Source organism: Corylus avellana, chromosome 5, assembly GCF_965113065.1.
Source record: "Corylus avellana chromosome 5, dhCorAvel1.hap1.2, whole genome shotgun sequence".
Classification (NCBI taxonomy): Eukaryota; Viridiplantae; Streptophyta; class Magnoliopsida; order Fagales; family Betulaceae; genus Corylus; species Corylus avellana.
The window spans coordinates 4,457,331-4,470,144 of record NC_142494.1 but is presented as its reverse complement, the minus strand read 5'-3'; the positions used below and the strand labels follow the sequence as shown (position 1 = coordinate 4,470,144).

The window sequence follows — 12,814 nt, the reverse complement described above, 5'->3', positions numbered from 1 at the left end:
AGGCAGGTTGACGTGTCCACTCAACAGTCCAAGTACGTCCGTCTCTGAAGTCAATGTACCTGTGTCGACTACTGCTAGCGCTTACCAATTTCCCTATTTTTATTTTTATTTTTTATTTTTTATCTATAGTGTTTGAGTGAAACCATAAGTATTTTATGTTGTTGGGGAGATTCATAATTGGAATTCATTAAAAAAAAAAAAAAAATGATATTTTGGATAGTCTTTGAGCGAGTTTATAATATAGCATGCTAAGACGACACAACTCAACCCAAAAATTAGGCTTATTAGTTTTGAGTTATGTATAAATATACTTATGTTAAAAAAAAAAAAAAAAACAAAAAATAACAAAAAAAAAACAAAATTAGAGATAGAAAACAAAAATGTAATCAAACGTAGCCAGAAGCTACTTTATTTGCAACTAGTTTTTCATTTTCGGCACACATCTTTGCCACACGTACATGTTTGAAATTGATAGAGAAAGGTCTATTTCTCAATGATTCAAACAGGCTCTATTATTAATGACAGGACTCGATTTTTTGCTTTTTTGTCTGGTGCTCCATGCCCATCTCCATATTGGTATGTGCATTGAGCAATCCGAGCAAGGTTGATTGCTGTTACCACTAAATCTTCCCCAAATGGAGAATCAACTACTCGCTCTTCATTCATCTTTTTCCAAGTCCTATCAATCATGTTTCTCATGTGTTTGCTAGCAATTTCCTCGGAAACACCAGTTTCACGCATGTAGCAATGAATTGAATTTACAGTTTCTCCTCTCTTTAACTCTCCCTGTATTTCAAATAAGCAGCTAAATATGTTAGTCTGAAGTAGTGCTTCCAAAGATGATCATATAGACCTTAAAATTCATTCAACACAAAAGACACTATGGAATGCTGTAAAATGAATACCGCTGAAGTACTGAGATCATTGCAAAGTCGACAAATAATTGAAGGCCAACGCAGAAGGTCGTGGTATTTTTCTAAGCCCTCAAGTCCCTGCTTTGTGAACTCTTGATTCAAGAAAAAATAAGAATGAACAAGGGCAATCGCCCCCGAAACCGATAGCCAAGCATTGTCAAGATAGTCCTTGAAAGTTGGCATTTCTTTGTTGTAACTCCACTTTGCTTCTTGTAGGAATGTTTTGCACAGGTCAGCCCACTAAAATAAAAAGAAGAAGCCCCAAGACTGTTAGGTTTAATATTTCAAAGGAAATTCTATTCATCTAAATAAAAAACCAATAGGATTGTTGCACATACTGCTTTTGTTAGGTATGGAAGGGTGTTATCTCCTTTCTCCTTAAGTGTTTCATATACCATCTCATTAATAGTGTTGTAGAGAGCTAAGAAGCATAACTTCATATAGTGGGGAAGATTTTTCACGGCATTGATATCCCATCTGAAAACACCATGCATCGAGAAATTAAGAGTATGATTTTCTTAGTTGTATAACATAAAAGTTATAAGTAAGGGATTCCATTACATTCCTAGTTTTTCTCTCTTTTTGTCTCATATTTTTATTTTTATTTTATTTTTTTGGGTTGGGGTGGAGGTGGGGTAGGGTTAGGAAAGGGGAAAGGGAAGAGTTATCAAGAATTAACCTTTCAACTGCATCAGTAAATAGCTCTAATTCATCCAAGGTACCATAAACATCATAGACATCATCAATGGTGGTAACAAGAGCAGCCAGTTTCGTTAACCCTTTACGAAAATTACTTAATTGAGGTTCAAAGGCCATTCCTATTGTCCAAAAATAGCATTCCATCAATCTATCTCTGGTGAAGCTCAACTTGTTTGCCAGACCCATATCTTTCCACCACCTAAAAGTCATAAAGTGAAACCAAATAAGTTTTCAACTTAACATTCAAGTCATGGAAAAGTCAATTTTCAACTTTTAACAAAAGTCTACCTTAATTACTTATGCGAACAAATACTTCAAACATTTCTTACCTTGACATATCTTGAAGTTCTCTTTGAAACACAGACTGCACTATGTTAAAATCCAACTTTGCAAGTTCAAGTAGAAGAGAATTTGCATCTTCCCTCTTATTGTATGCCTCAATATACCACCGAGCTTCTAGCCTTAGCATTCTATGGTGCAATGGAACCTCCAATGCATGACTAATTTGTTCAGCCATGCTTTTGCTGACATCTCCTTTGAGGTCCTTGAGATGCATTCTTGTGAATGTTGTGGCCTCGTCCAAGAGGTTTTCTCCTTCAAAGGCAAGATAAGAAGCTTCATATAGACTCAACATTCCTTTGACATCCTTTGTAAGGCATTCCTTGAAATTTCCACTATCGTCCTTGAAACTGTTAAATACAGCTGTGTTTCATACAAATATGATATAAGAAGATTGTGAGATGAACATGGGAAATGAAATCAAGAAGCTTAATTAGCGACTGTATCATATACGTACCTTGAGAAACTTGATAGCCTTGTTGTCTGAGGAGCCTAAAGCTTAGAGCAGTAGCATGGAGACACTTGTCAATTCTTTCATCATTACAGCCTTTCGAAGATGCATAGTTGTCAAGGGCTCTTGTTATTTCCCTCTCAAATCGGTATCCCAAACCTAACCGTTGAACATCATCAATCAGTTCAAGAGTTGCCAATAAGTCGGCACTTTCATTATGAATCATACTCCTCACATCCTCCTCCAGCTTCTTTGCCCTATCTTTGTACTTTTCATCCTGCATGCATGATAACAATTTGAGAAATATATTATGTATATTAATCATTCTTTTTCATCTTAAAAGTTTTTGGACTTTAAAAAAGAGAAATCAAGGGAGGGTGCATGGTTTATGGACGTTACCGCATAATGATTGTTCAAGGACTGCACAAAATCGTAACTCCAGAGGCTTGGCTGGTAATTGGCGGATTTTCTCTGATCAACTTGTAAATGGGAAGTTGGTATGCCCGCAAAGCATTGGAACTGCCCACATTTGTGGTCGAGAAGATGAGGTGTGTTTGTCATGGGATACTTAATTAGGTAAGTTACGTTACGTGGGAAGGAGAAATTGTTGTATAATTTGGTTGTGATTTCCATATTATAGGCGTGAAGCTCTATATATATATATAGTAATAGGAACTCAATAACTCACGCGTTTCGTGTGTGCTTATCCTATCCATGAGCACGTGATACACCTGGCGGGTTTAACTTTAAGGCTGATTCGGCTTAGTCATAGACCCAATCCATGGGTTTCGGGCCAAACCAGCCCATTCAGTGGTCCATGGCTTGTCGTCAGTAGCACCCCTCTAGGCTCCAGCCGTCCACTGCCCATCAACGTCAGCCGGTGGCGGATCTAAAATCATACTTATGCAAGGGCGAGATTAATAATTAGTTAATATAAAATAATATAATATATTTTAATATGATTTATCCAAAATCCAGCATTAATTTCCAAAATTTGCGTAATTTTTTTTTTTGATAATAACATATATATCATTTTTAATTTGCTTTTTTTTTTTTTTTTTTAAAAAAAAAAAAAAAAAGAAAAAGTAAAGTTATTTCAACTCAAATTAGCAATAATTTCATTATGCGCTAATAACTTGAACTCCAAAAAAAGACATGTGCAAGTTAGTGCAACCCACCGCTGTCTTTCACCGGCCATCACTGCTGCTCATCAGCACACCACCACTGCCACTGACATTCGTTCTACAGCCACGACCTCTAGCAACCTTACACGGTCGTCCACCGATCTACCAACCATCGGATCAAGATCCCCAGCAATGGGGAGAAAATTGCCAGCCAAAAAATTTTAAAATTTGGTCCTTCAATGTCATTCAAGATCTATAGGCTACGTGTTCCAGTAATAATAAAATATTAAAATATTATATAAAATTTTTTGAAAAATATAAAACAAAATAATAAAATAAAATATATAAAAAATAAAAAAAAATAAAAAAAAGGTGGTTGGCCACCTCATGGCCCTAGGGGATGGATCGGCCTAGGGGTGGCAAAATGGATACCTGACACGACCCGATTACGACCTGCGGGTACCCGTTACATGATTAGCCTATACACAGACACGACCCGTTTAGCTAAATGGGTAATCGGGTCTGACACGATTATGACACAAAAATAGTCAGGTAACCCGACACGATCCGTTTTACCTGTTTAAAATAATTGGGTCTAATCGGGTAGACCCGATCCGACCCGACCCGTTAAAACCCTAAACTATAAATTTTTTTAAAAAAATTGTAATAATAATACATCTATATACTGTCAATGCAAAAAATTGAGTTCCAAGATATTAAAGGATTTAATAAAGGATAAGAAAAAAAAAAAAAAAAAAAGGAAAGTGACCATAATTGTACTCCAAAAGAAATTACTAAACTCATGATTTCACCTAAACTTAAAACAAGCAAGCATACTAACTAAGTTCGTTTATTAAAATAATTTTTAGTATAAAGAAATTTAATTTTGCTCAAATGACATTCTGCTAAAAAAGAATTATGTATATTTCAACACAAAATATGATATCTGTAATCTGTTGAAATTAAATGCCTCATAACAAAGATGAATTTTGCAAATCATTTGGAAAAAAAAAAAAAAAAAAATTAAGGGCAAAAAGCAAGAAGAATGTTTTTAAATTAAAATCATATAATTAAATATTTAAATATAAAAAAGGCCCTACCTAAATTTGTTGTCTTAGGCCTCAAAATCTATTAAGTTGGACCTACTCGAGGGGTTGGCTTGGACGCTTGGTTACTAGTAAGCCACTTGGCCATCATCAATACCTCATAAATCATAAAGTCTAAGTAGGGACAAAACTAAAATTTCTATTTCAAAATGATCAAAATATGAATGAGATTGAGGGTTAAAATGTGTCAACATTTCCATCATAGCAATAAAGAAAAAGATAATAAAAAAAAGCTAACAAAAACAAAATAATAATAAAAAAAAGAAACAAAACTCAAAACTACATCAACATTAAATTCATAATTCATTACAAAATACTTGTCCACTTGAAGTCTTGAAGGATACATGATCCATCCCATGTAATCAAATATATGAATTATGAAACACTACAAATATGCTCCCACAACCACCCACCAATCATTGAAAAGTCTTTTATAGTACCTTGCCCCGGTTAATTTACAACCATGTTATCAAGTGTTTGGGACTTTTTTTTTAGTTTTTACTGTTGTGTTGAAAGTGTTTCTGTGAAAATGTAATTTTGGGAAATATTTTATCTTTTGAATTATAATTTATAAAATATTTACGTTAAAAACACAAAAGTGGAGATAGAAAACAAAATGTAATCAAACGTAGTCAAAAGCTTTCTATTTTTTAGTTTTTTCACAATACATGAGAGAGGGCGAGGGACAAAAAGCTACTGTATTTGCAACCAGTTTTTTTCTTTTCAGCTCACCTGTCCGCCACACACATACACGTAATAAGGTGAGGAGGATGGATGTCGACCCCTCAGTCACCTTTTATTATTATTCAAATAAAAAAATTACTACAAAATATTTTTTTTTTCACTTTTTCATAATTTTTTTTTTCTTTATATTAATCAAATTTACTACAATTTCAATACACTTCATTTTCAAGTCCTTTTCGCGAACAGATCCTAGATTTATGTGTGTTTTCTCAACAAAACATGAAACGCATTGGCGGGGATACTCTACAAGATTCTCATGTCCGATCTCCTGATTGACTTGACATGCAATTTGTCAATGACCATCAAAAGCAATGGAGGAGGAGGCGTTGGTTTACTGTTCACCTATTTCTTGGCATTAATCACAGCAGGGCCAGCCTAACCACTAGGCAGGTTAGGCCGGCGCCTAGAGTTAGGTGGAGAAGAAGAGGCCTAGTTTTCATGGGATACTTAGGTAAGTTTTGTGGCAAGGAGAAATTGTGGGATAAGGGGAATTAGTGGATTAGTGCCATTCCTCTTTATCTTAAAACTAATTTGCCTGTGATTTCCATAGGAAGGCATGAAGCCCTCTCTCTCTCTCTCTCTCTCTCTCTATATATATATATATATATATATATAGCTTCGGGGCAAATAATGTAGGTTGATAATAATTTACCTCAATGACTTGTCAGTCATTGGGGTTGTGTTTGGCAAAAGACTAAAAAAAAAAAAAAAAAGACTACTATTTGTCTCAAAATCAATATCAACATTTTTACCTTTTACATCACATCAATCACCTTTTATTATTATTCAAATAAAAAAATTACTACAAAATAATTTTTTTTTTTTTTCACTTTTTCATAATTTTTTTTTTCTTCATATTAATCAAATTTACTACAATTTCAGTATACTTCATTTTTCAAGTGCTTTTTGTGAACAGACCCTAGATTTATGTGTGTTTGCTCAACAAAACGTGAAACGCATTGGCGGGGATACTCTACAAGATTCTCATGTCCGATCTCCTGATTGACTTGGCATGCAATTTGTCAATGACCATCAAAAGCAATGGAGGAGGAGGCGTAGGTTTACTGTTCACCTATTTCTCGGCATTAATCACAGCAGGGCCAGCCTAACCACTAGGCGAGTTAGGCCGGCACCTAGAGTTAGGTTGAGAAGAAGAGGTCTAGTTTTCATGGGATACTTAGGTAAGTTTTGTGGCAAGGAGAAATTGTGGGATAAGGGGAATTAGTGGATTAGTGTCATTCCTCTTTATCTTAAAACTAATTTGCCTGTGATTTCCATAGGGAGGTATGAAGCCCTCTCTCTCTCTCTCTCTCTCTCTCTCTCTCTCTATATATATATATATATATATATATAGCTTCGGGGCAAATAATGTAGGTTGATAATAATTTACCTCAATAACTTGTCAGTCATTGGGGTTGTGTTTGGCAAAAGACTCCAAAAAAAAAAAAGACTACTATTTGTCTCAAAATCAATATCAACATTTTTACATTTTAGATCACATTAATCACCTTTTATTATTATTCAAATAAAAAAATCACTACAAAATAATTTTTTTTTCACTTTTTCATAAGTTTTTTTTTTCTTCATATTAATCAAATTTACTACAATTTCAGTACACTTCATTTTTCAAGTCCTTTTCGCGAACAGACCCTAGATTTATGAGTGTTTTCTCAACAAAACGTGAAACGCATTGGTGGGGATACCCTACAAGATTCTCATGTCTAATCTCCTGATTGACTTGACATGCAATTTGTCAATGACCATCAAAAGCAATGGAGGAGGAGGAGACTTAGGTTTACTGTTCACATATTTCTCGGCATTAATCATAGCAGGGCCGGCCTAACCGCTAGGCGAGTTAGGCCGGGGCCAAAAGTTAGGTCAAGAAGAAGAGGTCTAGTTTTCATGAGATACTTAGGTAAGTTATGTGGCAAGGAGAAATTATGGGATAAGGAGAATAGGTGGATTAGTGCCATTCCTCTTTATCTTAAAACTAATTTGCCTGTGATTTCCATAGGAAGGCATGACGCTCTCTCTCTCTCTCTCTCTCTCTCTCTATATATATATATAGAGAGAGAGAGAGAGAGAGAGAGAGAGAGAGAGAGCTTCGGGGCAAATAATGTGGGTTGATAATAATTTACCTCAATGACTTGTCACTGGGGTTGTGTTTGGCAAAAGACTCAAAAAAAAAAAAAAAAAAAAAAGAGTACTATTTGTCTCAAAATCAATATGAACATTTTTACTTTTTATATCACATTAATCACCTTTTATTATTATTCAAATAAAAAAATCACTACGAAATAGTTTTTTTTTTTTTTTTCACTTTTTCATACTTTTTTTTTTCTTCTTCATACTAATCAAATTTACTACAATTTCAGTACACTTCATTTTTCAAGTCCTTTTCGCGAACATACCCTAGATTTATGTGTGTTTTCTCAACAAAACGTGAAACACATTGGCCAAGATACTCTACAAGATTCTCATGTCCGATCTCCTGATTGACTTTACATGCAATTTGTCAATGATCATCAAAAGCAATCGAGGAGGAGGCGTAGGTTTACTGTTCACCTATTTCTTGGCATTAATCACAGGGCTGGCCTAATCGGTAGGCGAGTTAGGCCAGCGCCTATAGCCCCAGATTTTTACGGCCCAAAAAGAAAAATTTAAGGCCCAAAATATTTTTTAATAAGGCCAAAAAAATTTGCATAAAGGCTCTCAACATGCTTTCTTGAGGCTCTAAACATGCTTTAAGAAAAATATTATTATTTGTTTATAATATCAAGACCCCAACATACTTTCTTAAGGCCTTCAACATGCTTTAAAAAAAAAAATATATTATTTTTTTTTATAATATAGAGGCCTTCTGCACAACGGCCATGAGGCCATCAATAGTCAACGTGTTTTTAAAAAAATAAAATTATTTGTTTATAATATCGAGGCCGTCTATAAAATAAGAACGAAAAAAAAAAAAAAAAAAATTGTGAATCCCACAAACTTGTCTGGTGTGGTTATTTTGCAGAAATCTAGCTCCTCACAAAAGGTTAAAATGTTCAACTTTTCACATTTCAAAAAGGTTAAAGTGGTGCAATCTACGAAAATGCTGAAAGACAAAAATAAACCTGCTTAATTTAAGTATAAAGAACAAAGAGAAAGGGCAAAATGGTAATTTTAGTCTCAAACAAAAAATTACTGAGTGCGAAATTGGTGCTTATTAGGTAAAGATCTCTTGCAATATTAAAATAAATATTATTTAATTAATATTTAAATATTAAAAAAATAAGGCCCAATTTTAAAGTTTTGCCTAAGGCCCCCAAATACATTGGGCCGGCCTTAGGGATGAGTATTCTTGTGTTTTGGGTCATGGATCGGCCATACTAAGCCCAACAAACAATTACTCAGCCCACAATACAAACTCGGTTACTTACATCTATTTACCGAACTTAAGGTCAATAAGTTATATTAGCTTAAGCTCGGAATATTATACTCGGTTCAAAGACTCGGTAAACCGAGTCTAGTATATGCTCCTGAAGATTATCCTTGGGAGACTTTATACTTACGTGGCATTCTCCTGTGATTCACCAACATAATAAATGACAGGTGGATCCTCGGGGAGGACCACTATGCCAAGTGGACAGCTACTATCTGATGCCTATGGAAAGGAAGTCCCACTTCAATTTTTGGTAATCTTTTCTTTTCCTTAATCAGATATTCTCAACTCTCTTCATCTCATTTACAATCTTCAAAGTTCATATATCGTCCTAAACACAATGACTGATTTAGGCATCAGAGCTATTCTCTGCTAGCAAACACCGGCAGCTTTGATCCTATTCTTATTATTTTGTAGTTAGGTGACTCTTCGGACATCACAACATTGACAGGGTTCGTGCCACGTTATCATTTGGAAAACTGTGTTTTAACAGTTTGGCGCCGTCTGTGGGAACTCGATTTTTATTGGTTCTTACTAATTTCAAAATTCCGATATGGTGAATACACCCCCACACCTTGTTCCGAATGTTCAAGCTAATGTTTTTGGAACATCTCATGATCCAAATACTCAGACAGCTTTATTGGAAGGTTTTATGAAGCCTATTGCTGAGTCAATGGAGGCTATGAAGAAACAAAATGAAGATATCGTTTCTAGGTTACTTCCTAGAAAAGATCCGGCACTTGAAGAGAGACATGAAGAAGTATTCAAAGAGCCACAACCACTAATCTGACAACAATCAATTCGGCAAGATGATGAAAGTTCAATACATGGAAGTCATAATACGACTGTCCAAACAAAATAAAATTCTCACCGTGAAGGGTCTTATAATGATGTACATCTCAGTGAGAAGTCTCATCATAGTGAATCTAATCATGGTAAATCTCATCATAGTCATTCTCATTATAGTTGCTTACTTCATGTAAAGCCTGAGGAAATTATTGTAAATAAAGATGTTCAAGATCTTAAAGAAAAATATGAAAAAATAGCTCTTTTAATTGAAAATTGAGAAAATCAATTTGTAATCGAAGATCATATGCAGTATACCAATTTGCCTTTTACCGATCAGGTGATGAGAAGTATACCAATTTGCCTTTTACCGATCAGGTGATGAGATATCCTCTCCCTGATAAGTTTAAGGTTCTTCGGGTGGACAAGTATAATGGAAGCGGAGATCCTACAGATCATATGGAGATTTCCGAGCTCATATCATTCTCCATGATATTCCTGATGAAATTGCTTGCCGAGCTTTCCCTTTAACTTTGAAGGGAATTGCTAAAGAATGGTTTGGAGGTCTGATTCCCAAATCTGTTAACAATTTTGATTCTCTCGGTCGACAATTTTTGAGTCAATTCCTCGCAATTCGTAAAAGGAAGAAAAGTCCTGAATATTTCTTATCTCTCACACAGGGAAAAACCGAATCTTTAAAAGACTATATGTTACAGTTTAATCGAGAGAAGCTGATAGTGGAAAGTCCGAATGAGCAAACAGTTCTTTCAGCTTTGATGCATGGAAGAAAAACTAAAGGGCCACTGATGGCTGAATTGGCTCGGAAGCCGACTTTGGGAACTCTTCGTTAGTTTATGAACAAGGCCGAGGAATTTATAAATCAAGAAGAAACTATTACAGCCTTGATGAAGTCCAAAGCCGAAGGAGATAAGCCTACTTCTGATTCTACTAAAGTGGAGTCAAGAGCTTTTGTTGAAAAGAAGAAGAAAGATCAGAAAAATTTCAAAAATCTGGAAAAGAAGATTGATCTACCACGCAAGCAGAATTGATTGTAGTATATAAGATGGACACCTTTAAATACAACAATTTATAAGGTGTTGACGGAGGTGAAAAAAGATCCGAACTTCAGATGGCCAAGAAGGATGAAAGCTCTTCCCCAGAATCGTAATATTCAGAAATTTTGTGAATACCATAATGATCATGCTCACCATACTGAAGATTGTATAACTCTTCGATATGAGATTGAAAAATTTGTCAAAAATGGGAAGTTATTAAAATTCCTAGCTGAAGAAAAGGGGAAAAATAAAAATCCTCAAGAAAATCAACCTTGGAGGTTGGAGCAGAATAATGATAATTTGCATAGTCAAAGGCAGAGGCGTGATGAACCGAGGATTAGTCAAAAAAAAATCAGCAAAATCCTCAGAACCAAACTATTGTTGGTGAGATTCAGAAAATTTCAGGAGGGTTTGCTGGTGGAGGAGAGAGTCCAGTTCAGCAAGGAAGGCTTATGCAAGACAAGCGAGAATAGAAGAAATTTCTTTCTTGAAAAGCCTTCCAAGGTGCAAAAGATGGATCCTATGATTTTGGCATTCTTAGAAGAAGATGCAAAAAAAATTTGAATGCCTCATGATGATGCACTGGTGATAACTAGAATAGTGGCTAACCATGCAGTTCACCGAGTTTTAGTAGACAATGGTAGCTCAGCAAATATTCTGTATTGGACATTATTTCAGCAATTAGGTATTGGTAGGGAGAAAATCAAACCTTTTCTATCACCATTAGTAGGATTTGTCGGAGAGTAAGTTCAACCTATAGGGTTGATTTCTCTTCCTGTTACAGCAGGAACTACTTCTAAACAATCTAGTATTATGGTAGATTTTTTGGTAGTTAACCGATCGTCTGCTTTTAATGCAATCATCGGTCGCCCAGCTTTAAATCAGTTGAGGGCTGTAACTTCCACTTACCATCTGAAGATGAAATTTTCGACGATTGAAGGAGTTGGTGAAGTTAAAGGAGATCAGGTTGTAGTAAGAAGATGTTATAATACATCTTTGAAAAAATCTTCAGAATCTACACTTTTGACAATCAGTAATGTGGGCAATGAAAATAAGATTGATCTGAAGTGAGAATGAGCTGAGTAGTTGATTGATATACCGATAGCAGAATGAAAAGTTGTGAAGATAGGGTCTTAGTTGACTTTAGAAGTTCAAGAGATTCTTATTCAATTTCTTCAAGAGAATTATAAGTCTTTGCATGGTCCCATGAAGATATGCCTGGTATTGACGCAAAAGATATCGTTCATAAATTGAATGTGAATCCAGAGATAAAACTAGTGAAGCAGAAGCGAAGAAAATTTGCTCCTGAAAGAAACATGGCTATTTCCGAGGAAGTAGACAAATTGCTCAAAGCTTGGTTTATTGAAGATGTATATTATCCGGATTGGTTAGCCAATGTAGTAATGGTCAAGAAGTCCAATGGGAAACGGAGGATGTGCGTGGATTTTACTGATCTTAATAAAGAATGTTCGAAAGATAGTATTCCACTACCGCATATTAGTTCATTGGTTGATTCAACAACTGGATATGAGTTGCTGAACCTTATGGATGCATTCTTTGGTTACAATCAGATTTTCTTGCACCCATCTGATCAACCAAAAACAGCATTTATTACTGATCGAGGTTTATATTGTTATAAAGTTTCACCTTTCAGTTTGAAAAATGCTGGAACTACTTATCAAAGGCTAGTGAACAAAATGTTTCGTTAGTAGATTGGGAAGAACATGGAAGTTTATGTTGATGATATGCTAGTTAAGAGTACGCTACATACAGATCATGTGAAAGATCTGCAAGAAGCGTTCATGACATTAAAGTGATACAAGATGAAGTTAAATCCTACTAAGTGTGCTTTTGGAGTCTCATCAAGGAAATTTCTCGGTTTCATTTTCAAACCGAGGAATTGAAGCTAATCCTAAAAAAATTCAAGCAGTATTGGATATGGAGTCTCTAAAAAATACAAAGCAGCTTCAGCAATTAATAGGAAGGATTGCAGCGTTAAACAGGTTCATTTCTCTTTCTACTGATAAATGTCTTCACTTCTTTAAAATTTTAAGAAAAGCATTTGAGTAGTCTGAAGAATGTGAACAAGCATTTGAACAACTAAAGAAGTATCTGGTTAGTCCACCTCTGTTGAGCCAAACTATTCCTGGAGAAACATTGTATTTGTATCTA

At 35.1% G+C, this 12,814-nt stretch overlaps 1 protein-coding gene across 1 annotated transcript; it reads right to left on the bottom strand.

Moving 5' to 3' along the window:
• Positions 1-426: 426 nt before the first annotated feature.
• Positions 427-2,629, bottom strand: LOC132181657 (putative terpene synthase 12). Its single transcript, XM_088516407.1, has 6 exons — positions 2,410-2,629; positions 1,943-2,315; positions 1,594-1,812; positions 1,253-1,391; positions 906-1,154; positions 427-786 (listed from the first exon to the last, which is right to left on the bottom strand). The coding sequence occupies exons 1-6, from the start codon at positions 2,627-2,629 to the stop codon at positions 499-501; spliced, it is 1,488 nt and encodes a 495-aa protein (XP_088372533.1). The 3' UTR covers positions 427-498.
• Positions 2,630-12,814: the final 10,185 nt, after the last annotated feature.